Raw genomic sequence first — 15,040 nt, 5'->3', positions numbered from 1 at the left:
CCCACAAGTTTAATTATTTGTCTTGTTTTAGTAACTGTACATTGTTAGTTTAGCAATATATCATCCAAATATCATGTGGCTTTCTTGATTTTGCCAATTAGAATATTGAAGTACAATATGTAATTTATGTGTAACATATTCCTCCTTTGTATTGTCGAGAGCTACAAGACCGAGGTTTATCTTCCGTTACACAATTCGTTATCGGCAGATGTCACCAGAAATACTTGCTTATTGGTTCCAGCGTCACGGTAATGGTTTAAGTATTCAAATCAATCGTCATGCACACTGCTTGATTTTCATTTATTTTCTATATCAAATACACTTTTTAACAGGGTTGATTTGAATGGCACAAGCTCTAGGTGCCATGCCAACCTATTATACAAGTTTACTTAATTATATAACGCTTTGAGAGTATTTTTGGTTGTTTTTACATTCGGTGACCCAGCTCACTGTTAGGGATGCGCTGGGCTCACGCCACTATCTGCAGCCGCACTCCAGCACCACCATGTCGTCGTATTGGGGTTTGTAGGTGGGGGTTTTGTTGTTCTCGAAGTAGAGGAGGGAGATGGGCCCCAGCTTGGTGGGGACGCAGCAGGCGCGAGTGCTGCGGTCAGGGTGGACGGAGTTCATGAGCGTCTGCACCACGGCGTGCTTGGTGGGGCTCAGGTGCGAGGCCAGTGGGTAGAAACATTTCCCGGTGCACTGGCTTGCCTAGATGGAGGAAAATAATGTTAGGCGTCGAACTTAGGAAGGAAATACTTTAAATACTAAACATCGCCTGGAATCTCGGCATATATTGTTCCATATTCTTTTTCTTGCGTGGAGTTGCGGCGCCATGACCGCTTCCCTCAGTCAAACAATCAATCTTGCGAGGAAGCAAGTGGAGGTAATGGCTCAAGATAGCTTCAATTTCAATTTCACGCGATTCCTGTGGGCCAAGTCTGATACGGTTAATACTCTAACTACAGCTTCATTCAAACTGGGAGCTTTTTGTATTTCATTCCGGGCTGCTTTGGCATCCCCCACCACGTAACCTGGCCGCATGACCTAACCGGACTCAAGCCAATAAATAATCCCTAAGTAACCATTAAATAGTAAACTAGCCTCACTAGACGAGAAAGTAGCCCCGATCAGTAACTTAGCCCAATTAAATTAGCATCTCAGCCCTACCAGTTGCAGCAAAACTGTACTGATTATAGTGTGACAGCTACGCAAGAGATCTAGCGCACGGGAACAAGGTGGAGTCGGAGCCTAAGTGGTCATCCTTTAGCGATTACCTCGTAGGAGACTGGCGCGATGATCCAGTCGTCCCACCCAATGTCCTTGAAGTCGACCCGTAGCGGTTTCATCTTGCACCCGTTTTTGGCTCGTCTTCTACGTCCGCGGCGACCCTTGCCTCGATCTGTAAGCTCTACTTTTTTAGTCAATGGGGCACTGTGGCAAGGGAAGGGGAGGAGGGGTATTGGGAGATGTCTGAGGGAGATCATGAGAGGTGAGAAGCCACACTGACCTTACCTCCAAGTGAATTATGAGCGTGTTGAGGTAGGCCTGGGATATCCAGCTCTCCCTCCCAGATCATGTTGCTCTCCTCCTCCTGGATCTCCGCGGCGTTCCTCCGTCTTCGAGGCCTTGCTAGTCCCTCGACTGAACGCTTCTTCCTCTGCATCTGCAATTCGAAACGTATTTATCTATTCTCCTTTGATTCGCTTGATTTACGAGTGACTACTTTGTATTACCCTCTTGACACTTGGTTTATTCTCCAGGAAACAATACCCATGCCAAGGGTGTGTAGGGGAAGGGGGGGGGGGGTGACTAACTGGCCCAATGCAAATGTAAGATACGCCAGTCAGACGGCAGTAATCCATACCAAAGAATATTAGCTGATGGGTTCTGGAAAAAGGGCTTCAAACAATAACAAAGAATTTACAAGCGTTCCTTAATTAATAGCGTGGATGGTAAGGTAGACTGTGGACGAGGGAGTAAAGATGGGAGTAAATAATGAGTTAAAAAATACTTCATAGAGGGCAGAGGAACGTTTAGCTTTGCACTAAGATGAGGAGGAAGCATCAGCCATCTGTACATCACGCGGTTCTCACCTCTAGTTTGTGCTGAACGTCGCGTTCGTGGGAAATCATGAGCCTGAGCTCATGACGTGCTTGCTTGCGGTGCCTCACGGACGAGTAGACGAGGAGGAGCGGCTCGCTGTCTGTCAGGGGCACTGTGGCCACGTCCATCTCGCCGCCGCTTCCCGCCGTCGAGAACACCGATTCGATGTAGATCTGTGGAAGGTGACGGACATGGGTTAGCCTTCGTCAGATAGGGGTTACAGGTGCATACAGGTCTTCTCGTTATTTGTAATATTTTTTTTTCTTTGATCTTTTGATGCCTAAGTTGAGGGCTGAGATCTTTGTTAAATTTGGACAGTGATGCCAGTAGAAAGTAAATATAAGAGTCTGTCTCACAACTGATTATCTATACTTCTAATATTCTTTGGTATGGATTACTGCCGTTTGAATGGCGTATCTTACATTTGCATTGGGCCAGTTATTCAGCCCCCCCCATACGCACCCTTGGCATGGCTATTGTTCCCAAGAGAATAAACCAGGTCACGTATTCTTGTAGTTCAATGACTGATGTAATTCGCGGTGTATATAGTTACATCCATGGGGTAATTTTGCTCGGCATTTTGCTCCATTTTTTTTAATCTAATATATAGGCTACTGTCAGGTGAAAGTATAGATAACTATGACTAACAGTTGTGTAAGTGGCAAAAGCTTCACCAAACCCACAAACTAAAGCCAAAGAAGTAGTTTAGTAGTAGCTGGGAGCGAACCGAGACACGTTCCTGAAGTGTCTGCTTGAGTGGCACCTCCCCTGGACCTTAATTACCCTAACCTAACCTGGGCTGTGTTCTGAACCTATTCGTAGTTTCAATAATTCAAAGATATGCAACCGGGGCTACCTGAAGGAGCTGCGGGCTGGCTGGGTGGGCGAGCCAGTACCTCACGGCGGCTGTCACGTCGAAGGTCTCCCAGGCGTTGTGTAGCTCGTAAATATCCTTTTCTGCCACCTGCACGTCCATCATGTCCCCTTGCGCCGTGTGTCTGTGGCTGTGGTGCGGCGCGTCCTCCCTGGGCACACGCATCTCCACTCGCACGCGACGCTCCACGCCTGTCGGACGAAGATGTTGAGGCTCAGACACACAGAACACAGACGATGAGGCTCAGACACACAGAACACAGACGGTGAAGCTCAGACACACAGAACACAGACGATGAGGCTCAGACACACAGAACACAGACGGTGAAGCTCAGACACACAGAACACAGACGATGAGGCTCAGACACACAGAACACAGACGATGAGGCTCAGACACACAGAACACAGACGATGAAGCTCAGACACACAGAACACAGACGATGAAGCTCAGACACACAGAACACAGACGATGAGGCTCAGACACACAGAACACAGACGATGAGGCTCAGACACACAGAACACAGACGGTGAAGCTCAGACACACAGAACACAGACGATGAGGCTCAGACACACAGAACACAGACGATGAGGCTCAGACACACAGAACACAGACGATGAGGCTCAGACACAGAACACAAACGATGAGGCTCAGACACACAGAACACAGACGATGAGGCTCAGACACACAGAACACAGACGATGAGGCTCAGACACACAGAACACAGACGATGAGGCTCAGACACACAGAACACAGACGATGAGGCTCAGACACACAGAACACAGACGATGAGGCTCAGACACACAGAACACAGACGATGAGGCTCAGACACACAGAACACAGACGATGAGGCTCAGACACACAGAACACAGACGATGAGGCTCAGACACACAGAACACAAACGATGAGGCTCAGACACACAGAACACAGACGGTGAAGCTCAGACACACAGAACACAGACGATGAGGCTCAGACACACAGAACACAGACGATGAAGCTCAGACACACAGAACACAGACGATGAAGCTCAGACACACAGAACACAGACGATGAAGCTCAGACACACAGAACACAGACGATGAGGCTCAGACACACAGAACACAGACGATGAGGCTCAGACACAAGTTTAAGTTTGTCTCTGCAGGGTAAATAGTTTTCTTCATTCCCTGTACAAATTCTAGCATGCAGTAATAAACATACCAAAAGGATTGAGTTAAGCCCCGTTCACATTGTGCCACCTCTGGGCCACGACAACCCAGTGACTCGGGGTACTCGAGATCTTGGGTGTGAAATGTTGGTGTGAAGAGATAGCACGTGGTCGGAAAGAAGTCTGGAAAGGATCGCTGGCACAGTGTGAAATGGGCCTCAAAGTCGCTGGGTTGTCGTGGCCCAGAGTCGGCACAGTGTGAACGGGGCCTTAGTATGGTGACTGATGGAGGAGTGCAACCCAAAAGCAGAACCCAGAGTCTGGACGAGGCTGAGGGCTGGTGTATCGATGTCTGTAAAAATTTTAGTGTGCCAAACTCCATGCAGTAATAAATACACCAGAAGGATTTATGTAGTATGATAAAAGTTGGAGGAATGCAACCCTAATAAGGCCCCCTTCAAACGAGCGGTTTTCTCCGGCGCGGTTTTCGGGCGCGGTTTAGAAATCAATGGAGTTCAATGAGGCCCTTCGCACGGTGTCCGCGCGGCTCAAACTCCCGCGCGGCAGTGATTTACCGGCTGCGTGCACTGCTAACCCGCGCGGCACCAGGCGGTCCTGAATACCATAGAAGTCTATGGAGCCCTGCAGACGGGCTGTTTTTCCCCGAGCGGCAGACGTGGTTAACATGTGGCAGAGGCTCATTTTGCTCACTAGTTCTTCAAATGTAGACGATGACAAGCGGAAATAATTGGAAAATTTTTCTTCATAAGCTTTCAGGGCAGAATATAATGTATAGAATTGTCTTCGAAGGAGCCTAGGGCTGTTTATTGGGTGGGTCCACCATTTATGTAGTAGCTTCTTCTTTAACACCCTGTTCACTATATACACAGAGATCACTCTCTTCTTTACGTCCTCCATCTCGAACAAACAAACAAAAGGCTCGACAAACTGACAAGTATTCTGTGCACTGCTGCAGACTAACCGCGCGGGAAAACCACTCATGTGAAGACATGCCTTCTACACCCACCCGCGCGGCCATACTACCTCGCGGGAGACAACCGCTAGTATGGAGATGGCCAAAAGCAGAACCCAGAGACTAGACAAGGCTGAGGGCGGGCGTACCAATGTCTGTATAAATTCTAGTATGCTAAACTCCATGCAGTAATAAGCACACCAGAAGGATTGAGCTAGTATGGTGACTGTTGGAGAAATGAAACCCAAAAGGAGATCCCAGAGTCTAGAAGAGGTTGGGGGCGGGCGTGTCGATGTCTCTGTAAAAATTCTTGTATGGTAAACTCTATGCAGTAATAAACACACCAGAAGGATTTATTTAGTATGATAAAAGTTGGAGGAATGCAAGCTAAAAGGAGATCCCAGAGACTAGACAAGGCTGAGGACGGGCGTACCGATGTCTGTAAAAATTCTAGTATGCTAGTCTCAGGCAGTAATAAACACACCAGAATGATTGATTTAGTATGATAGTAATTGGAGGAGTGCAACCCAGAGGCAGATCCCAGACCCCAGACAGGCAAGGGCGAGCGTACCGATGTAGGCGTACTGGTCGCGGGTGATGAGCGTGTAGAGGCGCAGCGTGGTGTTGGTGATGGTCTCCCCGCGCGGCATGGTCACGTTGAAGCCCAGGGTGTGCTGCCGCGCCATGCTCTCGCTGCCTCTGCCGCCAAAGCTGCTATCTGGAAAGCGTTCACTCCTTTAGGTGTCGCAGTAGAGGCATTTTTGTGATTTTGTGATGAGATACATAGATGGATAGACAGATAGATAGAGAAGAAGAAGAAGAAGAAGAAGAAAAAGAAGAAAAAGAAGAAGAAGAAGAATGTTCTTCGTTTACATATGCCCATTCAGGTAGCCAGGACCGTAGACAAGGTGTTGACACGAGAGTTTTCAAGACTGTCTCGCCGTGTGACATGCTAAGACGGCGAGGCAACAACAGCGGCAGGGGGGGGGGGGGGGGGGGGGGTAGCATGCAGCGGTGGCAGGGATGCAGCGGCCTCCACCGGGAAGCCTTGTATTCCTTTTAATATTCCTTTTAATATTCCTTTTAATATTCCTTTTAGTCGTCACTATGTTCATGCACATCAACATACCACATCACTCTGAAATATACGTAATAGTTCCTTTTCCGAGTTAATGATGCCATGTTTTCTTACACGAATGTCTTAAGCGACTGCGTAGGTATAGGGAAAGGTACTTTTGTGTGCAGAACTCCAGGGTTGTGTAGATATTGTGAGTCAGCTGTCTCGCCCCTTTTACCCAGTCGCCACCCACAGCCTTGCAATTCTGTCTCGAGAGCCACTGCACCCGTGTTTGTTTACCTGCCAGTTATGGAATGTAGGAAAATACTGAAACGTGTTAATTCAGCTTCATGGCAAGGCTGGGCGTGGGTTGCGTTAAGGTGCTGGGAGTAAGAGAGGGTGAGGGGGCAGACTATGGCGAAAGGGGGGCGGGAAGGGGCGCTGGTGGTGATAGTGGTGGGGATTCGCGTCACGGCTCCTCCATGCTTGACTCGTTTTGTCTTCATCAGCTCATGAACAGACTACTGATCACAAGCGGCCGCTGTGACGAAAGATTCAGTTTGATATCTGATGAAAAGAACAAGCGCTTATGTGGTGAGACCTGCCTAAGAATGAGAAGCGTGCATTTGGTACAAAGTTAACGAAAATATAGTAAAACCTAGCGATTCGTCGTAATTTTAAGGGAATTAGGATATGTGTTGGTGAGGGGATGGATGATTGAGGGTGGTGGCGGTGGTGATGGTGTTGGTGATGGTGGTGTTGGTGATGGTAACGGTTTAGTAGTGGTGGTGGTGGTGGTGTTAGTGTTCGGGGAGTGTAGTGGTTTGGGTATGATATTGTGGTGGTGGTGGTGGTGGAGTGTGGTGGTGATTGGAATGGAGACAGTGATGGCGTTGGTTGAGTGTGGTTATTGTAGTGTGGGTAATGGTGGCGTTGGTTAAGTGTGATCATGATGGAAGTGGTGTTAGTGGTTGTAGTAGAGTGCGGTGGTGGTGATGGTGTTGGTTGAGTGCGGTGGTGGCGTTGGTTGAGTGTGGTGGTGATGGTGGAGGGGCGGCCTTGTGCGGGCTGCGGGACCTTGCAGAAGGGGCGGCACGAACACACACACACACACACACACAGGTGGGCGGCGGGTGGGTGGGCAACGACGGTCGCCGCCACGCCTGTCATAACAACAAGCTGGGTCACCTTCATTCCCATGCCGCTCAGGACGCAGCCACCGCCACCTGTCCAACGTGGTTTCAGATTCTCCCTTTCCGTCCCTTAGCACTGCAGGGCCTCTCACCGAAGCGTGCTACCTGCCCGCCCCGAGGCCTCTGGCAGTCATTGAAGGTGTTGGGTGTCAGCGGGGCCGACCCATGCACAGTGCGCGGCGCGGCCAGGGCAGCTGGTTCGCGCCCCCCTTCCTGCATCATGCATCGCCGGTGTCCGCTGCGCCCGCCCGGACTACCAAGCGTCGTGGCTGGCGTGGCGGGCCCCTCACATCCCATCCTATGACCTGGATCTCGTCCTGGCTCAACGCACGGCGCTTCTCATAAGTCTAATCTTCTTTTAATTTATAATCGATCATCTGGAGTGGAGACTGGAGTGTGGCAGTGTTGTGAAAGGTGGTTTAGTTTCTAGTTTATGTCGGAGAAGGGAAAATATGGAGTGTTTCCGGGTGCTGGGAGATAATCAACCTTCCAGCACGAAGCAGCGCACGCTCCGGGAATACTTAATGTTATGCCTTAGTTTGCCCTTTGAAGCTCCGAATCGTAGCCTCGGTATCAACAACATTTATTCACTCGCACAACAAGCGTTCACTTGTAGTTTCCTCGAGGGATTTCGCATCAGTTGAAGGAAGGACGAATTTATGTTAGGACACATGGAGAGTATCATATATGCCTGCAGTGGGGCTGGTCGAGGAGTTAAAGGTTGGTATTCCCAGACGCTTCCCCTTCTCATATCAACAATACCCAAAGATCCCCCGGAAAAAAAGATCAATCGGGTTGTCAGGAGTTTATTTTATTTCATCTTTTAATTTCTACGTTCATGGTAAAGGCTTGTCATTTGTTACCCAGATCTTTTTTAATTTCTACGTTCATGGTAAAGGCTTGTCATTTGTTACCCACATCTCTTTTAATTTCTACGTTCATGGTAAAGGCTTGTCATTTGTTACCCACATCTCTTTTAATTTCTACGTTCATGGTAAAGGCTTGTCATTTGTTACCCAGATCTTTTTTAATTTCTACGTTCATGGTAAAGGCTTGTCATTTGTTATCCACATCTCTTTTAATTTCTACGTTCATGGTAAAGGTTTGTCATTTGTTACCCACATCTCTTTTAATTTCTACGTTCATGGTAAAGGCTTGTCATTTGTCACCTACATCTTTTTTTAATTTCTACGTTCATGGTACAGAAGCTTTGTCATTTGTCACCTACATCTCTTTTAATTTCTACGTTCATGATAAAGATTTGTCATTTGTCACCTACATCTCTTTTAATTTCTACGTTCATGATAAAGATTTGTCATTTGTTACCCACATCTCTTTTAATTTCTACGTTCATGGTACAGAAGCTTTGTCATTTGTGGGCATTTCGAAGGACACCATACTCATAAAACATTTAAGGGCCTACACACCCACATTTGACAGGGCTTTCGTATAGGAGTTGTGTGCATTTCCAAGAGAGTCATGTTGAAGAGTATGGTGTCCTTGGAAATGCCCACAACTCCTACAAAAGCCCTGTCAAATGGTGCTGTGTAAGCCCTGAGATGTTTAAGAGTATGGTGTCTCCCTTGCCTCTTGTAATGCTAGGGCTGAGTGGGCAGGGAGGGCCGCCCACACCACGCCAGCAGCCTACCAACTCCCTTACGTCGACCACAGAAGTGACTAATCATTTCTATATAACAGAAGGTGAGTATCTACAGGAGGTGTGTAGCTATTGAAATTACCTGTGTATCAATGTGTATTTATATAAGAATTAAGTTGAAGATATAACGACCTTTAAACATCATTCGCGCTTATCTAAAGAATAGGGAAGTCGAAGATATATTTTTAATGGAGAGAGAGAGAGAGAGAGAGAGAGAGAGAGAGAGAGAGAGAGAGAGAGAGAGAGAGAGAGAGAGAGAGAGAGAGAGAGAGAGAGAGAGAGAGAGAGAGAGGTGGGGGGGCTGTGCGTGTGTCGATGTTTGTTGAGTTACCTTCTGAATTATAGAGTGAAGATGCTGGTCAACTTTTGTTCAGGGAATTTGGATAGGCTAGGGGTGAGATCGTGTAGAAAGTCTTGCACTGCTTGGCCGCGGGAGAGGCGGAGGCATGCAACAAGAAAGTTCAGAAGAGCAGCCAGCATGAAAATATTGATAGGAGATAATAAATAAAGGCAACGTTGTAGCAGAATTTAAGTTAGAAGACTGTCAGTTAGAGGAGGGGAGGTGATGAGACGAAAGCCTTTGACTATCCAAAAGGGTTGTGTGTGAGTAACCCGGCCCCTTCCCCCACACATGAGATGCATACTCCATACGAGGCCGGACAAGGCTTGCTGAATGATTAGTATCTGGAAGGGGAAACATAACTGGTGGACAATGCAGAACACCTAGCCTTGTTGATTACAGAGTTTCCAGTTGAGATACGGAGTTCAGGATAAGCCAGGAATGTTACACGTAGAAGGAGACATATGAGCGTTATCGAAAAATAGGGGACAGGTGTTTGAAAGATTGTGGCGAGTTGACAGGTGGAGAAATGAGTTTTTGAGGCATTGAAGGACACTTAAAGTTCCCTCTGACCCATTCAGAAAGAGTAGCAAGGTCAGAGGTTGTGTTGTGTGGCTTCCAAACTTGAGTCGTATAAATCCTGCACATGCAACGCAAAAAACAAAACAAAAAAATAATCAAATAAATAAATAGATAAATATAATAAAACCTCGATCAGCATGCGAGGAAGGTTAAAATGAAATGATACCAAATAAGTGCACACGATCAAACGTTGAAATGATCCTTTACTATAAGAAAAAAAAATAGTACATCGCAATAGCCAAGCAAGCGAGGCGTTCAAATATTCTTCTGTTCCTTCCCTCTTTGTGTTGACGCGAGTACCCAGTGGCCAGCGAGAGTGTGCCGAGTGCTGAGTCACGGGGCATTAGTGCAGGTGGCTGGGTGCTGTGTTGTGTTGCGAGGCGTTACTTTGGTGATAGTGGTTGTGGTGTTGACGGAGGTGGTGGTGGTGGCAATGGTGGTGGGGGTGTTGATGGAGATGGGGGTGGTGTTGATGGAGGTGGTGGTGGTGTTGATGGAGGTGGTGGTGGTGGTGTTGATGGAGGTGGTGGTGTTGATGGAGGTGGTGGTGGTGGTGTTGATGGAGGTGGTGGTGTTGATGGAGGTGGTGGTGGTGGTAATGGTGGTGGGGGTGGTGTTGATGGAGGTGGTGGTGGTGTTGATGGAGGTGGTGGTGGTGGTGTTGATGGAGGTGGTGGTGTTGATGGAGGTGGTGGTGGTGGTGTTGATGGAGGTGGTGGTGGTGGTGTTGATGGAGGTGGTGGTGTTGATGGAGGTGGTGGTGGTGTTGATGGAGGTGGTGGTGTTGATGGAGGTGGTGGTGTTGATGGAGGTGCTGGTGGTGTTGATGGTGGTGGTGGTGGTGATGGAGGTGGTGGATGATGTTGATGGAGGTGGTGGATGATGTTGATGGAGGTGGTGGTGGTGGTGTTGATGGAGGTGGTGGTGGTGTTGATGGTGGTGGTGGTTGTGGTGGTGGTGATGAAGGTGGTGGTGGTGTTGATGGAAGTGGTGGTGGTGGTGGTGGTGGCGTTGATGGAGGTGGTGGTGGTGTTGATGGAGGTGGTGGTGGTGTTGATGGAGGTGGTGGTGGTGTTGATGGAGGTGGTGGTGGTGGTGTTGATGGAGGTGGTGGTGGTGGTGTTGATGGAGGTGGTGGTGGTGTTGATGGAGGTGGTGGTGGTGTTAATGGAGGTGGTGGTGTTGGTGTTGATGGAGGTGGTGGTGGTGTTGATGGAGGTGTTGGTGTTGATGGAGGTGGTGGTGGTGTTGATGGAGGTGGTGGTGGTGGCAATGGTGGTGGAGGTGTCATAGTTATTCTTCTTGTTCCTCCTCCTCCTCCTTCTCCTCCTCCAACACCTCCTCCACCTCCTCTTCTCCTTTTCCTCCTATATCGAGTGATCTGAGACTTCAAACTCCAGCAGAACAAAAGTCTTTAAATCCTAAGATCGTTTGAGTTCTCGTATCCTCGTCTCCGTCCCGCCAAGAAGGGCAGCGCCAGCACTAGCAGCAACAGGGCCACATAACCGTTTTGATTAGACGTGTTATGCTGTGAGACTTTTCTTGCTCCATGTTGCAACAATGTGGTTCGAACTGTCTCACTGGAGTTCGAACCAAGGAAGATAGAGCCTCCTCCTCCTCCTCCTCCTCTTCCTTAGTTCAGAAGACTGCCTCGCCCGACACTTCACGTCCCTGGCTTGACGCTCTAACTCAGTGGTTCCCAACGTATTTGCACTCGCGACCCTTTAAAAAAATCTTGACACCCACGCGACCCCCTGATATCAATAGTTTGTTACACATTTTTTTGCACACCAATTTTCAAACATACCCGGCCCTGACATGCTCTTGAAAGATGCCCATATGCTCCCTCTCAACACTCCCAGCAGAAGCATACAGCAGCAATAGAATTAAAACAGAAAACTATCTCGAAACGATGAGCTATAAAAATGATTCTACCAAGCCATTTCTAGCAACGTTCGCGACACCCCCAGCTCATCCTCCGCGACCTCCCAGCTGCTCTAACCTATTAATCCACTTCACCTTTATATAAAAAATGCTTCGTCAAGTTGCCCAGATCATTATAATCGGGCTCTAGCAAGACAGGGTTTAGCAAAGAAAGTTGATTATAGAGGAGCCAGTCACCTATAGGCTACAGTTGTTTCAGGATTGATTTTATTCAGTAATTAGACTTGTCACTCACTTCAGATTTTGAGTAGGACTCGGGAAATCACAGCAAAAACCAAGGTCGGTGTTCCCAAACGCTCCCGCCTCACATCAACTATTTCCGAAGGCCGAAGAGGAGGTTAATCGGGTTTTCATGATTTTTTCCACGTTCACGGTACAGAAGAAGGGTCGAACTACCATCAGGGTCATACAACTACCCATGGAAAGGCCCAATACTCCTACGATAGCCTTATCAAGTGTGTGTGCCTGGGCGCCGAAACATTTAAGAATATGGCCCCAAATGTCGCGTATAAGAGAAGTAATCGTGTAGCTACTATTACGAGGTCTGCCGCTGACCCAAAATGTCATTATTAGGCTCTTAACACCATGAACAATAGTAAGGATGCTCTGGTTGTTGTTAAGGGATGGAAATTAATGCTGTGATTGGAGAACTGGAAGGTGGAGGGTGCTGTTGAGTGTTTTTCCTTTTCCTCTCGTTTAGAATTGATCAAGAATGAAAGGCAAACTCGAAAACAAAATAATGGGATCGAGCATATGAATTAAGCAGAGGAGAAGGAGGATGAGACGGTTGAAAAGTAAAGACGAGGATAATAATCAACGAGAGCTTGAGCTGAACAAGGTGATGAAAAAGGAGGGTGGAGGGTGGAGTGGCAAAGGATAATTATATGGTAGGCTCGTTAATACTGACAAGATTATGATATTATAACTTCGCTGAAAATCAAGCATCCGTCATTCGTATTCGTGTTAGCCTTACGTTCTGCTTTGCTTCGATTTTGTTAAATTATCCTGATGTCCTACAAACTGTAAAATAACACCATGAAATCGAGTTGCCGTAAAAAATTTGATAAACGCGCAGCACTTTGATGTCTGAAAAATTATATAGTGTGGCCGGGCCTTTTTCTTTATAATTACCGTACATGGCATAAATGTTTAACGTGGTATAAGGACTATTTAAAAGAAAAGACTGATGTGAGTGCTGGCTGTCGATTGCAGTAAAAGCCTTGCCCCGCACCTTGCCACACACTCTCAACACCTCTCGCTTCCTCTGCAGCCACCACTACCCCATAGGCTAGTTTCACGTGGAAAACTATAGCGTCGATCTCCGCCATTAGTAACGATCAAAACAAAGTGACTGAGAAAGCGCCGGCAGCTTTGGTATTTAGTTTCAAGCTCGTGTGGTAAAGGACGGAATGTGTTCGTGTGTGGGTGTGACGGTCTCGTTCCTTCCGTGTGACGGCCAGACTGATGCCAAAATAGGAAACATAACGTGGAGTGGAGCAGAGGAACAATTTTCGACGTGGGTGAGTATGTATTGAGTATGTATTTAGTGTGCCATTGAGTAGTAGAATGCCACCAATTTTTGTTTTCCATTGAGTGGTGTTACCAGCGTCAAAGGAACAATTTTCGACGTGGGTGACTTATGTGAGCTATTTCAACCATCATTATTATGCCATTGGGTAGGAGAATACAAACATTTTTATTTTTATTTTTTCATCTTGGTGTCGTTATCTCAGAAGGTATAGGCCCGTGCGAGGTGGTCACTGGGCAGGCCTGGGGTCAGATCGCGGGTACACAGTGTGGGGACTAACGCCATTTTCTTTTCAACGTATTAGTATTTATTAAGTGCGAATGGAGGCGCAGAACATAATAAAAATTATTAGCAGGGAAGGGAGACGCGGATCATAGCCTAGCAGTGAAGGGAGGCGTGGAGCATAGCCTAGCAAATGAAACTGAAGCGGTATCAGTGTTGGCTTGTTTCGCCCCCAATACTCCAGTTACACAAGCCACAAAAGGCAGGTGTACCTCGTGCATTCATTTATTTATGCTTAGCCAGTTGTTATTGCTTGTTCAGAGTATGTAGCTTTGTGATGTTTGATGGTTGTTCGTACATCCATTGTGATAAACGGGCCAAGGAAAATGAGTAAAATAAGTGTGTGTGTGTGTGTGTGTGTGTGTGTGTGTAACTCCTCATACTCCACTTAATACTCTCTTTAACCTCTCTATGTCCGTCGCGTAAGCTCGCATTAGGTAGATGTGTCGAGATACGCCTCCCTTGAAAAGTCAAAGCCGTAGGAAGGAGGAATACAGAAGGAAGGCGGCTCCAGAGTTTACCAGTGAGAGGGATTTCCTTAATAAGTTTGACAGCATAGAACATAAGACCATAATAAAGAAAGAGATTAAGCAAAGTCTTGCTCAGTGGAGCCGTGGAAGGCGCTGGGGTGGGGAGTGGGGGGGCAGTGGTTTGCAAGTTCAGAGGAGCAGTTAAGAAACCAGCGTTTAAAGATAATGTGTGGACAAATAAGTTTGGGGACAGTATGGAAAGGAGCAGGAGTAGGAGTCATTCTAGATACAAATCAATCGGCAAATTTCATGTACAGCGGCGAACATAGCCTAATATGAAACAAACACCTCAGCCATCTGCGAGGTGGTAAGGTGTTCTCTGGATATGGTAACAGTGATGAGTATGAAGCTTCACCAGGCTTCGATCGGTCGTTAGGACGAACAGAACGCGTTTGTTATTGCTTCCGTTGTAGAGGCGTTGCTGGTACATAAGCCATGTCCAGCCTGACAATACAGGAACGATTTGTGAATGTCAAGAAGATTATTTCACACCACATTCTCATTTTTTTCTTCACATGAAACACGTCTCGTAATCGTGACTCGACAAACCGTACAAACCATGATGCCTACCGACGGCCAGGATGCTACTCATTATACCATTATCATTACCTATGATGATGATCACAATTACTGTGACCACCTCCTACCTGACATGCTAATGGTGATGATAATAATGATGGTGATATTAATTTCATTTTAATGTTTTATTTATTTCCTTTTCTTTTTTACGTTTTCGCCTATAGCGCTGGTAGGCTTGTTTGGAGGGGCCTGATTTTGGCCCAGCCCTTTGTGGCGCAGGCAAGTATTTATAGTAGCGCCATCTTGCATTG

General features: G+C 47.2%; 1 protein-coding gene across 1 annotated transcript; it reads right to left on the bottom strand.

Moving 5' to 3' along the window:
• Positions 1 to 283: 283 nt before the first annotated feature.
• On the bottom strand, positions 284 to 5,815 carry LOC127002848 (bone morphogenetic protein 10-like). Its single transcript, XM_050869063.1, has 6 exons — positions 5,669 to 5,815; positions 2,963 to 3,171; positions 2,097 to 2,279; positions 1,516 to 1,666; positions 1,278 to 1,402; positions 284 to 711 (listed from the first exon to the last, which is right to left on the bottom strand). The coding sequence occupies exons 1-6, from the start codon at positions 5,781 to 5,783 to the stop codon at positions 478 to 480; spliced, it is 1,017 nt and encodes a 338-aa protein (XP_050725020.1). The 5' UTR covers positions 5,784 to 5,815; the 3' UTR covers positions 284 to 477.
• Positions 5,816 to 15,040: the final 9,225 nt, after the last annotated feature.

This window comes from Eriocheir sinensis, chromosome 24 (genome assembly GCF_024679095.1).
Source record: "Eriocheir sinensis breed Jianghai 21 chromosome 24, ASM2467909v1, whole genome shotgun sequence".
Lineage (NCBI taxonomy): Eukaryota > Metazoa > Arthropoda > Malacostraca > Decapoda > Varunidae > Eriocheir > Eriocheir sinensis.
This window is presented reverse-complemented; position numbering and strand designations above follow the sequence as displayed.